At 36.0% G+C, this 21,566-nt stretch overlaps 1 protein-coding gene and 1 pseudogene across 1 annotated transcript; both read left to right on the top strand.

Annotated features, from left to right (window-relative positions):
• Positions 1-13,047: 13,047 nt before the first annotated feature.
• Positions 13,048-14,109, top strand: LOC133296094 (pentatricopeptide repeat-containing protein At1g09900-like; annotated as a pseudogene).
• Positions 14,110-19,502: 5,393 nt separating this feature from the next.
• Positions 19,503-20,858, top strand: LOC133296096 (aspartic proteinase CDR1-like). The gene has a single exon (XM_061495043.1). The coding sequence runs from the start codon at positions 19,503-19,505 to the stop codon at positions 20,856-20,858; it is 1,356 nt and encodes a 451-aa protein (XP_061351027.1).
• Positions 20,859-21,566: the final 708 nt, after the last annotated feature.

Genomic DNA, 21,566 nt, shown 5'->3' with positions numbered 1-21,566 from the left:
ATCAGTGTAAGTTACACTCTCAATCTTGTCTGTTGATCCCACTTATATTCAAGAGCTCTATTTTTTTAGTAATTTGAGCCATTAGATTCAAGTGGATCAATGGTTAAGATTGAGTGTAAGACTTCTAACTCTTACACCGGTGTAAGAATATCATGCCCCATATATATATATATATATATATATATATATATATATATATATATATATATATATATATATATTAGTACAATATTGGTATATTTTCTACATGTAAATGATTTGCATCTATGTATTTATAAAATAAATCTTTTGAATATAATATTAAAATTAATGTTATCAAATTTCAAATCTTAATCGACATCTATTTATTAAATTTTAATTGTATTTACTCAGTTTAATTTAATAATTACTTTATTTTATCAGTATTTTTTTAATTTATTAGTTTTGTAGTTATATTAAAAATCATCTGTAATATAAAATTAAACTCTTTGAGTTAAAATTAATTTCGTATAACGATATGATTATATTATTGGGTTGAACCACTGACTAGTCGCCATGCAAATTCCATTTAAATGCAAAATTTATTGAAATTAAAGGAATAGTAATTTAAAAGTCTCCGTAAATGTCAGAAATCATATCGTGAAAGGAATTTTAAAAGACTGATTAAAGAATCAGACATAACAACACATCATAAAATACCATTTATTAATCAATTAATTTTTCACCAAAACTCAATTAGAATTTAAAGGAGAAAAGTATAGATTCCACAAAAAAAAATTTATAAAAATTTAAATATATTTCACGTGTGTGTGTGTGTATATATATATATATATATATATATATATATATATATATATATATCTTTTTTTTCGCTGCAAAAATATTAAATATTGTACTTTTTTCTAACATATCAGAAAATAGTGGGAAAGATACATAGAAAGCTACTCACATTCTTTAAGTAATGATTTCTAGTTATTAATTCACGATATAGGAAATTATGTTAAATATTGCCCTTTTGACTTTTCATCTTTACCAATTGATTGTCGTCAAAATCTTTTGATATTCTCCAAAACCAATTAGTAAAATAAATTTTTTGTTTGTACCAAAAAGAAATCAAATGTTTGTTTGTACTTTATAAAAAAACCACTCCTTCCTAAAAATAAATAAATAAAATCGTTAATTTTTTTAAATAAAATCCAAAATTCCAATTATCGTATACTCCAATTCATTATCCAAACTAATTTAAATTTGGAAATTAAATGAAAAAATAAGAATTGAGATATTTATACTTTAAAAGAAAATTAATTAAAAATTTGACTTAAAATATAATTAAAAAAAGAAAAAATTCGTACGAGTATTTTTTTTAAAATTTAACGTAAACGTTTTAAATTTGTATGTATAATCAATTTAAAAAAATATCAAATTATAAATAATAAGATAAAAAAATTAATTTTTCAAAAATATGTATAATTAATATAAAAGAATTTAAATTTTAAATTTTGATAAAAAAATAAAAAAATGGCATATATGATTCTGTAAAAAATAAATTATTAAAATTTAATCACTATAAAAATGAATGACCATTTATTGACCAGTGACCATACAGTTCTTGCATCGCAAAAAGATATTTGCAATTAAATTTTTTACAGACTATTTTAATGTTTGCCATTACTTTCTTCATGAGAAATTGTTAAGCCTATTAATAATATTTATTAGAAAAAACTTCATTTTCACCCACTGTGATTTTGTGATTTATCATTTGAACCCCTGCGGTTTTAAAGTTATCACTTAGACCTACTGTGCTGGGATATTTTATCATTTAACCCCATATGGTTTCAAATTTCACTTGGACCCCTTGTGATTACAAAAATTTTCACTTAGACACTTGTGGTTTAAAAAATAAATATTTTTAAAAATATATTTTCTCTCTTTTTTTATTTTATATCCTCATGTAATGTATTTATGGTTTAAAAAATATTTCAAATTATTTATTCTGAAATTAATTTATAAATTATCTTATTTTTAAATATATTTGAAATTTAAAATATTATTTAAGATAAATTAAATGTGTATTATCAAAATAAGATATTTACTTTCTTTAGATAATTTTATAACGATAGGGTAAAAATAGATAAAATAAAATAATATTCGATTTGAATTGAATTGAATTTATTTTCTTGATAAAAATAAGTGAATTTTTAAAAAAAATCATTTTATTTTTTAATCTTAAATGCAAAAGAAATGTGTATTCCATACAAAAGAAACATGATGGTGGAATGAAGATGTGCAAGAGGCAATTAAACAAAAGAATGAATGCTTTAGATCTTTGCATAAAAGTCCCAATTGCTGCTTATGAAGCCTCTGAGGAAAAGGAGGTGGTGGTCTACTTGCTTTGTCAGCAGGCTGACTATGTTGCTTCTTTGCTGTAGCATTCTGTTCTGGATTTTTGGTCTGATTGTCAACCTGTTGCTCTCCCACATCTTCTTCCACAACAACCTTCTCTCTTGCATTCTGGCCCTCTAACTCCTTCATCTTGTGGTAGTCTTTAATATGGTCTGGTTCATCTACTGCCTTTCCACTCCTCAATGCTATAGCCTTGATCTGCTCACTTCCTTCTCTTCTTGGATTTTCAGTGTTGCTAGGCAGTGTGCCTATAGGACTACTTCTCATGGCATCAGCTAACTGCCCTACTTGATTCTCCAAGTTCTTTATTGATGCTGATTGACTCTGAACAATGGCATGATTCCTTGCCATGAAGTCCTTCAGCATATTCTCCAACGAACTAGAGTTATCAGATTGCTGTCTAGTTTGTTGGTGCTGTTGTTGGAATGGTGGCCTTTGCATCTGCTGTGCTGGAGCATAGCTTTATCCTTGCTGTTGCCCTTGAGAATAAGGAAAGTTGTTATTATTCCTTCATCTTTGATTGTAGGAATTTGAATATTGATTTTTCCTGTTATAATTTCCTACAAGAAACACATATCGAGGATTTTGAGGGCAATTGTAAGAACCCGCACCGTTAATTAAGGAATTTAATTGATTAATTATGTAAATTAGGAAATGATTTCATAATTGACCCTAATAATTATTATGAGGATTTAATAATTATAATTAGTGAGTAATAATGCTGAAAGTCGCTTTTCGGAAGAAAAATGCAGATGCTGGTTATGCTAGTCGGTATAAATGTGTACCGGAAAAGTATCCCGGAAAATTATGAAAAATGATTATGTATTATGGGAATCATATATAGGACTTGTGAAACAATTTTCAAGTTAAAATAATGAGAATTGGTGTCTGAACTGATACCGGCTTGGTAAAAGTGCGTACCAGAAAGGTGCTCCGAAAAATAAAATAAAAATATGAAAAATCTTAGAAAAATGAGTAGATTCAGATTCCAAAGTTTGGGATTAAAATACTAAGCGTAGCAATTAAAGTTAATATTGTGTGTTAATTGGTTAAGTGACTATATAAGCCTTAGTTGGCGCTCAACCCTAGGTGCCACTCATTTGCTACGTGACTTGGAGGCTAACCAGTTTCTCCTTGCTCTATTCCATGGCTACTTCATCCTTTTTGTGAGCCTTGTGAACCCTTTTCTTCCTTTTCTCTTCACTAAACACTTGGTGCTTGTGAGAAAGATCCTTGTGAGAGTGGGAGTGAGCTGTGTTCTTGTTGTTCAGCCACTGTTTGAGTTGTTGAGGGGGGCTGACTTACTTGGTGGGTTGTGGGAGCCTTGGTCTTGGTATTTTGAGGTGCAAGAAGAAGCCTTCTTTGTGAAGAAAGGGCATAGCTTGTGTTGCCATTTTCGTTCTTGCGTAAAGTCAGAACATTTGGAGTTGTTGTGAGCTCCAAGAGCAACCCTTTGCCTCTTTTTGAAGCCTTGGGTATGTTCCTTACCTTGATCATGAGTTTTAATGGTTTAAAGGTGATGTCTTTGCATGTTAATGGGTTAAACAAGTAACCAACTGGTATGTAAACCTAAGAGGGTATAAAAATGCATGTTTTAACGTGTTTAAGTGTTAAAAATGGAACCTTGGAAGGATATCTTCGCGAAATGCAAAAACTGCATTCTGTTGCGAAATATTCAGATATTTGCCCGTGAAATATCCGGATATTGATATCCGGATATGGATATCCGGATATTGATATCCGAATATGGGGATCTGGATATCCGAATATTGATATCCGGATATTGCCTGTGAGATATCCGGATATTGAATATCCGGATATGCCCCCGAGGAATATCCGGATATTCTGGGATTTCGAAGAACAATAGCTGTACTATTCATACAGTAGGCTATTGGGGGTTTGTGGACCCTAGATTTTTGAATTTGAACTTCTGTAATTAATGAACTAAGTCAGAATCAAGTGATTAAGGGCTTATGGCTTGGTATGGAGCCTTAAGACGTAAAGCGTAAAGTAAAAGCGTTGTCTATAAGTTGTATGCTTGTGGTGCATAATTATTAATATAGTATTGGTCCATAACAGATTGTGTTTCTGCTGTGTTTGGACTTTGAGCCTGTGGACTCTTGGTATTGGATAGCTAGTTTACAAGGTAAGCTTTCGTGTCCTTGGTTTAGCCATGTTGTGGTTCCACCATGTCCCATGGGGGTATGATTATATGCATGTTGTGTTACATGCTTTGATATATATGAATTGCTGTTGAGCTTTATGTGTTAATGGCTTTTAATATGCATGTGTTGTTCCATCTTGACGGTAAGCCTGAGTATGTGGCGTCATACAAGACGGTGCTCCGGGGTGGATGCAAGTAGTATCTTGCACTATTTGTGGGTATTAGACGTATATAAATCCTGCATTTCTCTAGCCAGTAGAATAGTATTGACACACAAGACCTGATTATCTGCTGCATTGCACTGATTTTAGAACTGATGATGATAAACTGCTTTTGAACTTTTATTGCACATGTAAGTGAGCTTGGGGTGGAGGATCCTTGACGACTCACTGTCTTACTGAGATTTCTGGTTTAGAGATCTTACCCCACGTTTGGGGAATGCTTGTTTCAGATTCAGGTAGTATGGGGACTGATGCCTCTGGCGGCAGGAGTCCAGAGCTTAGCTGATTATGATATTTATGCTGTTTATGTTTTCTGCTCTTTATGATTTGAGTTGAGACTTATGTTGGGCTTTGTTGCCTTATTTGGGTGAGCATGGGAGTTGTCCATGCCACTATGTTGTTAGTGCTTTTGAGTTGAGTTGTATAAAATGCTAGTTGGTCCGGTCTACATGTTGTAGTTCCGTGACTAGAGATATACTTATATTATTTATGTTATGGTGTATTTCAGTTAGCTGTTTTATTGCAATTACATACAGCGATGTTTTATTAACTGATTAATAAGCAAGTTGGTAATGATAATGATTTCATAACTGAAAAGAAAAAGATATTCCGCATTTTTAATTAAGCGCAGCTTAATACAATAGTATGATAACATTACCGGATATATACGAGGTGTTACATTTATGGTATCAGAGCAATGGTTCGAGGAAAAAGTCTGTATATATTGCAATAGCTAGGACGTTTAGTTGTCTGTCTTGTGTGTTTACTCCGTCGAGTTTTATTATGATAATGCATATGTAATCACATTGTGTGGGCCTGATCAACTCATAATTTGTGTAACTTGTGCAGAGTCATGGTAAGATCCGGGAGAACACGAGAGACTTCTGAGGATCAAGCCGATCCTATCCTGACTGCATTGGCTGAGATGCAGGCGGCTAGGTTAGCCGATCAAGAGGCCACTAGATTGGCCAACGCAACAATGATGGACGTTGTTCGCGAGGCGAACCCGATAGCCGCAGCTGAGGTTCGTGAGGCGAACCGGATGGCGAACATGACGATGATGAGAGTCATGTTGGAGGAGATGAGGGCTGGTCCTGCTGTAGGCTAGTTTCCGCCACCGCCGCCGCCGCCTCCACCTAGTGTTCAGGAGGAGAGCCAGAGTCACATTGGCAGTGCTACTCATGTCGCTGAGATGATGGAGCCCCTTGTAGGGCATGCTGAGGATCGTGATGTGATAAACCGCCGGCTGAATGATTTCAGGAAGCATAAGCCACCTGTGTTTAAAAGGTCTTTGGATCCTATTGCGGGTCATGCAGTGTACAGACCCACAGAAGTTGATGTTCTCGACTTACATGCTGTAGGGCGATGCCCATGAGTGGTGGACGAACACCTCTCGTGCCTTTGAGATGCAGGGTCGTGTCATGCGTGGCCATTCTTCGAGGAGTGCTTTTTGGGCAGATACTTTTCCTACGATGCGCAGGAGAGGAAACAGGGGGAATTTGATAGATTGGTTCAGGGCTCGATGTTTGTTGACGAGTACCTGGCTAAGTTTAATGAGTTGTGAAGTTTGCGCACTTCCGAATGGTTCCTCCTACTCTGACGTTTCTGGCTGCTAAGTTCCGCAGAGGACTTAGTGAGGTGATTGCTGAGCATATTGCTGGAGCTGCTTCGAGGGATTTTGGTACACTGGTTCAGCAGTGTAAGGATATTGAGAATTTTTGCATTGCGAGCAAGGCCAAGAGGACCAAGGTTGATGAGACCAAGGGAACTGGTAGTTCCACTCCTTCTCCTACTTCTTGGAAGGACATGAAGTTTGCTGGGAAAGGCAAAGGTAAACAGTTGGCGACTAGGCAGGCGCCTGGTCAATTCAAGAGGGCTGCTTCACAGCAGGGGAGTTCTGCTAGGCCTCATTCCACTCCGAGATGTGCGGGGTGCGGAAAGGAGCATGCTGGTCGTTGTGCTTCGGGTCAGCTGATCTGTTTCCAGTGTGGCAAGGAGGGCCACTTCTCTAGAGACCTTCCGTCATCAACGGCGAGAGCTGCAGCTGTTCTTGCAGTTCCCTTGCAGATGGTTCCGATGGCATCTACTTCGGCACCTTCGGTGCCACCTTCTATTGGGCGTGTTTACACCTTGGATAGGCAGCAGTCGGGCCGCGCTCCGAACCTTGTCAGAGGTACTGTGTCTATTGGTGATTCTTTTGTTGATGTTATATTTGATTCTGGGGCTACGCATTCGTTTGTTGCTACCCCGATTGCTTTGGGGCTTGAGTTGCCCAGTGCTGTGCTTTCTCCACCGTTGCGGGTGACTACCGCCACCGGAGAAATATGTGATTCTACCACTGTTCATCGCGATGTAGCGTTTCAGTGGGACGGCCGTGAGTTCTCGGTAGATCTGATAGGATTGCTGATGGCCAACTTGAAGATTATTCTTGATTTGTTTCCTGGTGTGGGGCCGATTTCTTTAGCTCCATATCGGATGTCGCCACAGGAGATGGCTAAGCTTAAGAAGCATATTGAGGATCTTTCGGCGAAAGATTTCATTCGACCGAGTGTGTCTCCTTGGGGAGCACCGGTCACCATTGCGAAGAAGAAGGACAGGACAATACGATTGTGCACCGACTACCGACAGTTGAACAAGGTGACGATCAAGAACAAGTATCCCCTTCCTCGGATTGATGATCTGTTGGATCAGCTCAGGGGCGCTTGTGTGTATTCTAAGATTGATCTCCGGTCCGGATACCATCAGATTCGGGTGAGGCCGGAGGATGTCCCGAAGACCGCGTTTCGTTCGAGATACGGTCATTTTGAGTATTTGGTGATCCCGTTTGGACTCACCAATGCGCCGGCAGTCTTCATGGATTACATGAGCAGGATTTTCCAGCCGTATCTGGATCAGTTTGTGATTGTCTTCATTGACGACATTCTGATTTACTCCAAGACTGAGGAGGAGCATGCAGAGCATATGAGGATTATTCTACAAGTGCTGAAGGAGAAAAAGCTCTATGCTAAACCTTCTAAGTGTGAGTTTTGGCTCAAATCAGTCAAGTTTCTGGGGCATGTGATTTCAGCAGATGGAGTTGCAGTGGATCCCAACAAGATTGAGGCCGTGCTGGATTGGGAGAGGCCCAAGACAGTTACGGAAGTGAGGAGCTTTCTAGGTTTGGCAGGTTACTATCGGAGGATCATCAAGGGTTTCTCCACGATGGTTCTCCCTTTGACTCGCCTTACCCGAAAGGAGACTCCATTTGTGTGGACTCACGAGCGTAAGGCGTGCTTTCAGGAGTTGAAGGAGAGATTGACTACTTTGCCTGTGTTGATCCTTCCTGATCCTGAGGAGCAGTTTGAGCTTTACTGTGATGCTTCTGGAAAGGGGCTGGGCTGTGTGTTGATGCAGTCTGGTAGAGCTGTTGCTTTTGCTTTGAGGCAGTTGAAGCCTCATCAGGAGAACTACCCGACTCATGATTTGGAGTTGGCTGCGATTGTGTTTGCTTTCAAGATTTGGAGGCATTACCTGTTCGGTATGCAGTTTGCGGTGTTCAGTGACCACAACAGCTTGAAGTATCTGTTTGATCAGAAGGAGCTGAACATGAGGCAAAGGAGATGGATCTGAAGGACTACGACTTTGAGTTGAAGTACCATCCTAGCAAGGCCAATGTGGTAGCTGATGCTCTGAGCCAAAAATTCGTAAGTTTATCCAGTTTGATGATGGACGACTTCAACGTCATAGAGAAGTTTCGAGATCTGAAGGTGACTTCCTTATTTGGGGGTGCACTTCTCGAGATGGAGACTATGAGTGTCAGGAAAGAGCTTATGGAGAAGATCCACGAGGCGCAAGTGCAGAGAGAGTGTCTCGACTACGTCAAGAACCAAGACGGTGTGTCTTGGAAGAAGGATGGACTTCTGCTGTTTCGGAAGAGGGTTGTGATTCCTCGAGGTCCTTTGACCGAAGAGGTTATGTGGGGGCCCATAAGGGATAGTTTACTGTTCACCCTGGTGCTACGAAGATGTATAAAGACTTGAAGAGAAATTTCTGGTGGCCAGGAATGAAGAATGACATAGCTGTGTATGTGTCCAAGTGTTTGATTTGTAAGAAAGTGAAGATCAACCTCATGAGATTTCGGAATGGAAATGGGAGAGCATTTCCATAGATTTCGTTGTGGGTTTGCCGAAGACTCAGGTTGGCTGTGACTCTATATGGGTCATTGTGGACAGACTGACGAAGTCTGCCCATTTTCTTCCAGTGAAGGTAAGCTTCTCTATAGAGCAGTTGGCCAAACTGTATGTTCGCGAGATCGTGAGGCTTCACGGGGTGCCCGAGAGTATCATCAGTGATAGGGATCCAAAGTTCACATCTCGGTTCTGGGAGGCGCTGCAGGGAGCTTTTGGTACGCAGTTGAGACTGAGTACAGCCTATCACCCTCAGAATGACGGTCATACTGAGCGGACTATCCAGACCTTGGAGGACATGTTGCGGGCTTGCACGTTGGAGCAGGGCTCGGGATGGGATAGGTACCTTCCATTGGTGGAATTTTCGTATAACAACAGTTTCCATGCTAGCCTGGGCATGGCACCCTACGAGGCGTTGTACGGTAGTAGGTGTCGTACACCTACCTGCTGGTCTGAGGTTGGAGATAAAGAGTTTTTTGGCTTGGACTTTGTCCAAGATACCACCCTGCAGATCCAGATGATCAGGGAAAAGCTGAAGCAGGCGCAGAATCGCCAGAAGAGTTACTACGATGTCAAGCATCGTCCACTGAAGTTCAGTGAGGGTGAGCACGTGTTTGTGAGACTTTCACTTGTCACCGTTGTTGGACGGGCACTTGGAGTGAGGAAGCTGAGCCCGCGGTTTATTTGGCCATACCAGATTCTTGGTAAGATGTTGTACTTTCGTACTTTGTTATAGAGGGAACAAAGTACGAAAGTACAACTTCTTACCCAGTGTCACCTTCTACTTTGAACACTACCAGAAGTAGAGCATTCAGAGGCGGTTATTTTACCAATCTTAGGCGGTTTAAACCGCCTCTGTTTGATCAAGTCGACGGTTACTCAACAGTCGGAGATAACTCAGTCACAGTGTCATCCTCCGACGGTTAGACTAAACTGCTGGACCAACCGCTTGAGGTAAACTTCGACGGTCACTGTGATGGGTGGAAACGCCTGAATTATCATCCATATATACTGGTCAAGCATTCAAAGGCGATTTTTAAAACTGCCTCCAATTAACAATTCGAGGCGGTCTTACAGACATTTTTTTAAAACTTTAAATTTCAAAATTCTTTCTCTTGCGATTTCGTTAATAAGCAGTTATTTTCGTCGATTTATTTTAAAAATTCATTTTTCAGTAATTTTTTGGACCTTTTTAGAAAATATATTTCTTTTAAAATAATTTATAAATTTGTTTATAAAAAAATACTAATTTATTTTGTATGTAAAAATTATTTTCAATAATTTTTTTCTTTTTTACATCATTTTTTATTTTGGTTAAGGTTAACTATTCTACAGTTAAATTTACAATCTCCAAAAAAAAGTAATTAAAATTTTAAGAATAAGAGCAAAACATATCCATTAATAAACGAGAATGTAAATATGCATACATTCATTGAAGGAGTAATAACCTAACAACCTTAGCTAACAGTGCATATTCAACAACCATAACCTAGGTACTTAACTAGAAATGTTAACACTTAAAAATCCAGAAAACTAACAACCATTCATGGAAGAAATCCATGCACAAATGTCATGTAGCTAGATTATATCCAGAAAGCAAAAAGTGTCCAAACATGGATTGACAGATAAATAGATATCCTAACTTAAAATTTAAGATTCTGGTGCTGGTGGTGGAGGTTGAGCAAGAGGTGATGCATTTGGTTATTCACAATGTGGGTCATAACTACCATTAGAGGATCTTCTGAGTCCCGGAGATCCCAAGTTTGCAGCCTAATGCAAAAGAAAAAAAGAATAAATGAGACATACTGAATTTACAAGTTTTACACACAAGTAACAAAGAAAGTTCAAATAAAAGAATTTCTTGCATTAACATCGGAAACAGAAACAGCGGCAAAGAAAGTTCCTGCATAAAAGAATTTCATTCTCATCTCACCATACGTTCTCCTATCTAAAAACGATATTGCAGAAACCTCTCCGCTTAAAAGCAAACTCAACCGCACAAGGAAAATACAACAAATCAAAAGCTTTGTCAAATCTCATAATATGTTTAATAAATGAATCTAACAATGGCCACTGGCACCTTACTTAAAATAGCTGTTAAAAGATTAATGTATAGTGGAAACTGTGCTATGGCATAGAACGACACAGGCCAGCAAGTGGCTACATAAATGGGAAGTATTATAGTCTTGTATTTGTGACTAACGAGAAAAAAATGGTTGCTGCAGAAAGAAACTAACATTGAAGCAATGGATAAGAAAAGAAAACTCAAACCGAGAAGAAGTTTCAGTGGCAAACCCATAGGGTTCCAACATATAGGCCTTATCTAAAAACAATGATCTAGCTTATACAATCAGTATACAACTCTATAGGGTTCCAACATACTCTTAGTAAGTATCATCAAAATAGATATCCTAACTTAAAAATCAGTATACAACTCTTTACAATGATCATATACAACATGTTTAAGCAAAGGAGCATAAGTATACAACTCCTTGTTCATATTCAATTGTATTCTGCGGTTTCATAATCCATGTCTTATCCATTTGCTCTGAAAAATGATGACAACTTCGTTAGAATTTGCCAAACGTTTCATCAGATCCAACTTCTATTAATTTCACAACTACACAATATTCTTAAGTTCACCATTTAGTGTTTTGATTACCCACAAAACACCACTGCCGACTCTAATATAGCAGTAGAAAGGACTAACCTAATCTAAAGCAGAAGTAAGTACATATGGGCATAATCTAATGCAGCATGCATTTTGCTGCCCAAGAAGTAACTTGTTTGTTACTTCTAGAAAATGTTTTTCGCATTACATTCTACTCCATGAGAGTGTATATCTTCAAGAAGGAGATTCTTTTTAATCTAACCAGCCAATTCATGATGAGGACTAAGACTGAAATGGACTAGGTAATTCATGAGAGTGTATTCATTATGAAGTAGTGAAATTGAATGAACATGATGAGGACTAAGAGACTGAAATGGACCAGCCAATTCAGTCAAGGTTCAACAACACTGAAGTGAAGCGATTCTATAGGAAGACAAGAAAAGAAGGAACTATTGGCTTGTAACATAGGAGGATGCAAAACATATCATGCGAGAAGAATTGCAACAAAAAAGACTATCAGCTAACCAATATAATATGTTTTCACTCCTCATTGAAACATCTTTCCATTATCTTTTTTGGGCTAAGACATTATTAGCTTAATATTTATTTATTTTTTAAGTTTCTTCCCATCTAATATTCCATAAGGGCAGAGAAAGAAGTTTCTTCAACTTTAATTTTCTTCCTCTAATTAGTTAACAGATTTGAGAAATAAATTTGTTCAGAAAAGCTTTATTTTAGTCTATAAACAAAACACAGAAAAAAGGTTAACAAAAAAAGAAAAAAAAGTAATTTCTTTCTATAAACTAGATCTGAATTATCACAGAACAAACAAGGGAAAAAATAAATAAATAACACACCACAAGCTGAGGAAAGAAAAACATACCTCAAGATCTTTCAGCTCAAAATAAGCCTGCCAGCAACTATAGGATTGGTCACCTTCAAGCGTTGAACAATAATCTGTAAAGGTTAAAACAAAATATGAATATAACCAACACAACAGAACATGATAAAAATTATAATCAGATTTACATCTTTTCCAAAAGTGCATAACAGGTCCCAAAAAACTCATGGCATTAGACTGGACTCTGGTGACCTTGCATATTTGTCTTGTGAGGTCAGGAAGCTCTTTTGCTCGATTGAGAAGGAATTTGGATTGTCCGGTTTTGGAAAGATGACTATCACAGCTAGTAATGATCTTAATGAGGAAACACTAGATGCTTTAAATAAACAGGTAATTATTCTTTACATACTGGAATTTTTAGCCTTTTTTCGTATAAGGAATTCAAAATGCAAGAATCACTAGTGACTGATGTCCCCGTATTTTATTTGCTCAAGTTTGCAAAACAATATGGATGTTGCTTCCTCATCCAGATAGTGAAATGGATTGAAATTAAAAGGGTATCTAATGGAAATATTTTTCTTCAAGCTTTCTCTTTTTAATAATTTTTTTTTAATCTTGTGAATTTTTTAATAATTTATTGTTTGGCATGTTTTTATTTTTGAATGGAAATGATAAATGTGTCTTTGTCTATGGCATCCGTTGTTTAAATTTTTCATGAATTAGCAAGTGAGAGAGTGTCAGCAGTGTTGTTCTTTGATTGGCTTAAAGGTTCACATCCTGAGCTTTGTTGTGATCCGGAGATAGGTTGTTTGGTTGTTAATAATTGTGGGTTATTGGGAAATTATGAGGCAATGGTTCCCATTTTGACTGAATTTAACCATAAAGGGATGCATTTGAAAAGGAATGCATTTGGGTTCTTGATGGTTTTACGTTTTGACAAGGCTTCTACTATGGAATGTGTTAGGAAAATTATGGATGTGCTCAATGAGGTTGGTGGGGTATGTCAAAGTTCTGGAGTTCAGTTGTTGATAGAGATGTTTAGTTTTAAGGGTTCTATTGAGATAGCTGAGTTTTTGATAGGAACAGGCAGGAGGAAGGTGAATCATTACAATGTCTTGATGAGGACAATGTGCAAGAGAGGTGATTATGAAAGAGCAGTAGATTTGGTAAAGGAGATGAAGAGAAGTGGTTGTGAACCAAACAGAAGGACTTATAATTTGTTGGTCAGTTGTCTATGCAAGAGTGGTAAATTTGATGAAGCTTGTCAAGTGCTTGAAATTGTGGAAAAAGACTATGGTTTACCCGATGCAAGTACCTTTGATATTCTTATTAACTTAGTATGTAAACAACAACAGTTTGATTTAGCTTTGAAGTTTCTTGATAAAATGACTTTGAAGGGTATTGAACCTTGTATTCCAACTCATGCCGTGGTAATTAAGTCTTATTTTGAATCAGGAGAATATGAGGAAGCACATAAGTATATTGTTGATTCTGCTGTTAAGCAGAGCTATTCCAGCAATGCAAACTACAGCTTACTTGCTACTCTTCATTTGAAGAAAGGAAATGTGCTACATGCCCAGAAGTTTCTTCATGAGATGATGGACAAACGTCTTAAACCTAATTTTTCTGTGTTCATGAAGATAAGGAAGCGTCTTGAGAAGAAAAATAAAAAAGATTTGTCTTTGGAATTATTAAGAAGGTACTCAAGCTTGATTGAAAAATGAAAACGTAGCTGGATTTGGTGTCACAAGATGCCATGATGTCATTCAATGTTTGCTGATTAGTAACTCTAAATGAAAAGAAAGAACTAGAGACATGATTGAGTTTCTTCCTATGATCCTAAAGCCACTGGCAGAAGATGAGAAAAGGCAAGAAATGCAAAGTTATTCACCATGTGTTCTGTGGTCATCATTTGTGTCTTGTTAAGTCTCAAAATAATTTAAACTAGCGCAGGGAATTGACAAAACAATTTAACCAAAAACAATTTAACCAAAAACAATTTAACCAATTTAACCATAAGTCTAAAAAAAAAAATCATGTCATAACTGAGTCGAATAAAGTGATTGCATGAAGTTTATGTTTCAGAAGTAAAAAAAAAAAAAAAATACAAGCCCACATCAACAAAATCACTTACTCAGAATCAGAACAAAAGAAAGGATAAAAAATGTCATGGAACCAAAAACACCATACCCACTAAAATTAAAAAAAAAATAATAAAAAAGAATCCCACATCCACAAAATTCACTTACATCCAAAACAAAAAATCGAAAAAATAATATAAAAGGGTGAACATAGAAGGGCGATTCCACCATAAAACTTGAAAAAAAAATTAAAACCATAAACAGCACCTTCTAAAACCATAAAAACAAATAAAAACAAAAACAGAAAAATCAGAAGAAAAAAAAAGGTAACTTACTATCGAGTTCTTCAAGCCACCTCTTGATGCTATCAAAGGTGCTCCTTCTACTGATATCATAAACCATGCGCCAAAAAAAATTAAAAAAATAAAAAAAAATATAATATAATAAATATCGGTTCACCATGCACTTTGCTAGAAAACATAAAGAAAAAAAAAATCAATGATTAAAAGAACAAAACACAGAAGTTGATGTAGTAAAGAAGCCACCTTGGCGGTTACTTGTGCGAAGAACACTCACCAAGTTTTAGTTTGCAGGGTTATGCTTCCTTGCACGCCTTCTTCACCGTTCACAGCCTCAAAGCATCTTCAACGTTGAATGACAGCACCACGAAAGTGAAACTGGGGAAAGTGAAAAGGGATATGGGGAAGGGGAAAGTGAAAGTGTAAAGTGAAAAGGGGGAAGTGGTTGATTTTGTGAATAAAGAAAGGGGAATCAGAATTCACCAATTTTATTAATACTATTACTATTTAAAAACTAATCGGTAAAAGTAAAAAATTGGTCACAATGGTTAAAAATACTACAACGGACATCATGAGCATGGGTTCGAATTTTACTCGTGTATTTTTTTATAATCCAAATATGAACTGCTTCGAAATTCCCCCGAAACCACCTAAATATTCTTATTCTCAGGCGGTTATATAATAACCGCCCCTGTTTGCTTAAATATCTCCAAAAGTACGTTGCAGACGGTTTAATGTAAACCGCCTCAGAAGTATCGCCTGTAAATGCTATGTTTCTAGTAGTGAGGTGCTCAACAAGACTTGAGTCCTGAATGCGTTTTTGATAGGGTGGTGGATAGTGGCAAAGAACCCTTCTGTTTGCTGATTTTGCCCGATAAAAAATTAACATTTTTGGGGGCCCATTAGGTCAATTTCAAATTCATATATGATACCAGGTTAAAAAAGATACAATTCGGCCAAGAAGATTGTGCCAAAAATGGCTGATTTCGTATATGACTGCCATCGAACTATCAAACTTTATTTCAAAAAGAAGTGGGTCAAACATCGGATTATATTTACAAATTTTTTTTTACAAACTGTTACAAATTATATTATGTATTTTGAGTACATTCTCACATGAGTATATTATCCGAAATACATAGCGTAATTTATAATAGTTTATAAATAAAAGTTTATAAACATAACCTTCTGTGTCAAACTTTATCAATAAAATATGAAAATGCAGTTTGATTGAGGCCAAAATACTCTTTGCCAACTTTATATTCTGTTTTTCTCCTACACTAAAGGAGAGAGAGAAAATTTAAAGTGAGTCTCACGTTTAACTTGTATCTGGTGCATGAGATAATAATCTCATGCAACATGAGATTATTATTTTCCGTAAATTTTTACTTAAAACCGGGTATGAGTAGTTTTCATTCTTCTTTCAACGGCTTTTTGACCCTTATGACCCTTAATAAATAATTAATTACCAATTTGCCCTTCATTTGAAACTAATTCGAAAATTTAACCCCCCTCAAAAACATAACATCAATCTGCTCCTTTTTGACCGTTGACCACGAAGCCTACCCGCATACACTCTTTCCTACCCGGGTATTTTTTGAAAATTTTTATCTACCCAGGTAAGTAGGGGTGTACTCGGGTATAGTTCTTGAATCTGAGAATTTATTTGAATTATTTACCCGAGTAGGGAGGAGTGTACCCGGGTACGATATTTCACTTGAAAGAAATTACATACTGATTTAATTCAGCATCAAGCTTCTGAAAACTTTGAACAGCGCATGCATCTCGAAAACCACAATTGCCCTTCTATGCAGATGTAACGTTAATATTGGAATTCGTTTCCTTTTAATTCGGGAACATGCTTGAGGATGGATGGCTGGCATTAAAACTGCACTAATTTAAAAGTAACATTTAATACTAATTAAGCGTAACATTGAATCTGATAAAAGTGACGTCAACTTAATACAAACCGCCACGCCAACATCAATTGTAACGTTAATTTTATTGACGTTTCGTCTTGTAAAAGGGCGCTAGAAATAGTGTCTTTCTTATTTGCAAAAATAAAAAAGAAATAATGTCTTTCTCATTTATTCGCAACAAAATATTCGACGTCACCACCTAAAGTAATGTTTTTGTAACCCGATTATTGTGTTTTTTTTTTAAATTTATTTGTAATCTTTTTATTGATTTAGTTTTTTAGCCAGTCACGTACATACGAAAACGAAAATAGAAGTTATGAATAATCATAAAAAATGTAAAATTTATATCCTGTGGAAATATTAATCTACACGTGATTGAACATAGTTCTGTGAGTTACTATATAATGATTAATTTATTTTGTATTAAAAATAGCTTATGATAGATTAAAATAATTTTCTCAATTGTCTTTTAATCCTTTGAAGATAGAGTTGAACCGATTGCTCGAGGCTAAATAGTTCGACGTAGTAAATTGACCGTAACTTTTCACTGGGACGTCAAATTTAGGTGATTGCACTTTTTTTTTTCCATATAATTTGCTATCTTACATAAGGCTCTGTCATTGATGAGATATTTTATTATACTAAGGATAAATCCCACTGATGAGTCAAAGTGATTAGTGACGTTTGATTTTCAATTAACAAATATTATTATTTTCTGGTTCAACATCCCAAGAGTTTTTTACCCGCGGGGGGGGGGGGGGGGGGGGGGGGGGGGGGCGCAATAAAAGATGCATATGTGGGAAACCAATGAATCAAGAGATATTTCATCGTAGTTCACCAGCAAATGAAGGGTTTGTTCAAGAAAGGACAACTTTTATTATTTCAGATGACCTTAAGGTGAAGCCTGATGATTTTCAAAACTCTGTTTGTCTACCTATAAATCTTGGATCCAAAGACTTCGATACAATCAAACTAGTAACTGTGAATGTCACTCAAAAAGAGGTATTTTTTCATGTTATATTTATATATATTTATGTTTTTACCCGGGTACACTCCTCCCTACCCGGGTACACTCCTCCCTACCCAGGTAAATAATTCAAACAAATTCTCAGATTTAAGAACTATACCCGGGTACACCCCTACCTACCCGGGTAGATAAAATTTTTCAAAAAATACCCGGGTAGGAAGGAGTGTACCCGAGTAGGCTTCGTGGTCAACGGTCAAACATGGACAGATTGGTGTTATGTTTTTGAGGGGGGTTAAATTTTCGAATTAATTTCAAATAAAGGGCAAATTGATAATTAATTATTTATTAAGGGTCATAAGGGTCAAAAAGCCGTTGAAAGAAGAATGAAAACTACTCATACCCGGTTTTAAGCAAAAAATTACGGAAAATAATAATCTCATGTTGCATGAGATTATTATCTCATGCACCAGATACAAGTTAAACGTGAGACTCACTTTAAATTAGTATAGTTTGTAAGTTTGTAAGAATTTTTTTTTATCAATATAACTTTCCCCTAAAAATATATGTTGAAATTAGGAGTGTTCCCGGTCCGTATTAAATTAGTTTTAAAGTAAAAATTATCAGATCCAATTCATTCGATTTGATTATTTAAACATTAATTTGGTTTGGATTTTATAATATAAGTGTTGTTGGGGTTGGAAGTATTTCATTTAATGACCCAGACTAAATAATACACGCAAAAGTCGAAAGAGAAAAGCGACAAATTATTAGGTAAGCCCTAATGATTTGCTTGGTTGCTCTTAATAAACAAATCAAGAATGTCATTCAGGTATTATTTTCTTTCCAATATTCTTACTATTTTCTATAATAAAATAAAAATTAAAACACATATTATAAGAATCTTCATTTTTATTTCTCCGGTACAAAAAGTGTAAAAAGTAGAAAAAATAATAATGTGTAAATAATAAAACTGTAAACAAAACGTCATGAGGAAACAAATGTACTGAAATACATATTTTCCACGAGGTAAAATTCTCACCTTTAAACCTATATTATATTGTGGTAAGATTGTAACCATTCTGTAAATAATTACTTTGCGCCGGATTGGAGAAATGAAAATGAGTTGTGTAGGTCCATAAACAATCTAAGCAGAATTAATAATTGAAATTAAACAATACTTAGCAATGACCCAAACAAAAGTAATGAAAAAAGCAAAGATTTTTTTTTTTTTTTTTATATAAATAATGATGAAGAAGCTTGTTTGTAACAATGTAAACGAAAAACAGGGGTTTTTGCCCTTTATACCCTTTATGAATAATGCTAAAGAAATAAAGTTGATAGTGATACAATTGGACGTCATAACAAAGGAGTAATTCATCCGTTTCCCTAATACATAACACAATCGAAACTTTATTAAAGAAGGGTCATCATCATATTAATTTATAGTTCACATATCCGTTTTTAGTAAATAAAATTTCAAAAGTTCAAATTCCCAGATTTGAAATGTGCATCAATGTGACAAGATAAAAACTACAACAAAATAACATTAATGTAGGTGGAGGCAAAAATAGCTTTGTCGTATCTTCGATGACGTAACACTTTAAACAATTCAAAGTTTAAGAATGGAATTATTCGAATTGAACATTCTTGGTGTGCCTCACTAATAGTATATATGTACATATATAGAACAGAGCGGAGCATTCGTGGCAGAAGAAGACGTCGTAGAATTAATTAATGTAGGTATAGGTTGATCCCATTTAATTAATTATAGCTTGATAATGTTATGTCCCAAGCTCATCATCAACTATAAAAAGAGCTAATGAAACTCAAATTTATTCACAGACCGACCTAATGGCTTCTATATACTCTAATGGTATGATGTGTGTGATTTTTCTCTCATTGTTGTCATGCCAAATCTTAGCTTCCCAGAGCATCTCTAATGGCTTGTCATTAGAGCTGATCCACCCATATACTCTAATTAAATCACCTCCATCATCAATTCATAATCTTTCCAACGGTTCAGATGCATTGCAGCCAGACGCAATCACTCCACCCATTGAACCATTGAAAAACAATGCAGCCATGCTTGTGAAGGTTGGTATTGGCACCTTCCCAGGGAATCCCTCCTACATATCGTACTTGTTACTGTTGGATACTGGTTCTTCCCTCACATGGGTTCAATGTGAGGGTTGTGCTGATAAACATGAAAGAGGTAGGCATTGCTATCCTCAGAAGGATAAATTATTTTCAAATTCCACGTCTGAATCTTACAGCGATCTCCTTGACGACAAGGATAGGAAGCAGATACCCTATAAAATAACGTACGCTGATCTTGACAGTTCTGAAGGCGTTCTTGGGAGTGAGACTTTAACTTTCCCATCTGGTTCTGCTTCTGGTTCATCATCTCGTGTTATGTCCGTTAAGGGCGTAACTTTCGGGTGTGGTCTTAACAATCGGGACTCGCATTCGCGTTCTGATGAATATGTTGTGGCAGGGGTATTTGGCTTCGGAATCTATGATGATTATGGAGAATATTCTATTTTGAAGAAACTAGAGCCTATAAGTGGTGGAAGATTCTCATACTGTTTCGTAGGTTACGTGGAGAAACCCCTACCTATGTATCTCAGGTTTGGCTCAGAGATAAAGCCACCGGCAAATTTGAGAACCACGAAATTCTTGAAAAGCAATGATTATGGTTACCGTGTGGCTTTGGAAGGTCTTGGCTTTGAAGGGAAGCGACTGGATATTGATCCAAAGGTGTTTGCTCCCGCTCCCAGTGATAAAAAGCCGGGTGGCTGTTTAATAGACTCAGGTAGAAGTATGTCAGCGATAATCAAGGATGCATATGAAAAACTTGAAGAGAAAGTGAAGTCACACTTTTCAAGTCTTAAAGAATTCAAACCTTCTGTTGGTAAAAAAGGTCGTTTGTGTTATACAAGGTATCATGTAAAAGGCTACACCAAAGATTTACCCACTGTCACTTTCTATTTTAAAGGTGCTCAGCTGGATGTACTTCCTGAAGGCGTTTTCCATAGGGTAGTAGATTACAAAAAGAAACCACCCGAAGAAACCTTCTGTCTCATGATTCGATCACATGACAGATGTACCGCTTTAGGTAAATTTCAGCAGGTAAATGTCAAGTTCATTTTTGATACCAAAAATCAGGAGCTGCAGTTCGGGCCTGAAGATTGTGCCCGAAACGGTTGATCTAATGTATGAAGTATTGTAAACCGTATCAATAAAGTGCCATCTCTGAATGGACAGAATAAAATGAATATCTGTAGTTACATGGTTTTTTTATATATTTATTTTTCGGGCTTTCCTTATCACTTCTTACTTACAGAATTGACTCATGGATAGTCAAATAACATTTTCTCTATATTTTTTTTTAGAGAAAGGTTATATTTTCAATTTTTTTTTTTACAAACTCTTATAAATTATACTATATGTTCTCCCGGAAGAACACTATGTTACATTATGTTTTTCCGAAAATACATAGTGTAATTTGCAAAAATTTGTAAAAAAAATTTATAAACAAATAGTTTTCCAGTTTCTTATATATGGAGGAACGTAGTCTCCTAGACAATAAGCAAGGATCAAAAGTTGGAAAACTATTTACCCGATGAACAAATTAATCATCCACTCATAAGCAAACTGAATAGTAATTAAACCCACCATTCATGAATCTCCGAACAAATTAATCTCCTAAGGTGATATATATTTGAAATTTCAGAAGAATGTGTCGGGTTTTGCCCCTTTATTAAAGTCCAATTGAGTCTAATGTGTAATTAGAACTCAAAAAACGGAGAGCCCATTCAGTTTAAGGCTAGGATTTCTTATAATCCATATATATTATAGTCATCAGCTTCTTAAGGTCTTTATTTGGTGATTGCAGAGGTTAAAGTAAGGTCATCT

Source organism: Gastrolobium bilobum, unplaced genomic scaffold, assembly GCF_033153095.1.
Source record: "Gastrolobium bilobum isolate Gb01-03AN ecotype WA unplaced genomic scaffold, APGP_CSIRO_Gbil_v1 utg23089, whole genome shotgun sequence".
NCBI lineage: Eukaryota > Viridiplantae > Streptophyta > Magnoliopsida > Fabales > Fabaceae > Gastrolobium > Gastrolobium bilobum.
This window is presented reverse-complemented; position numbering and strand designations above follow the sequence as displayed.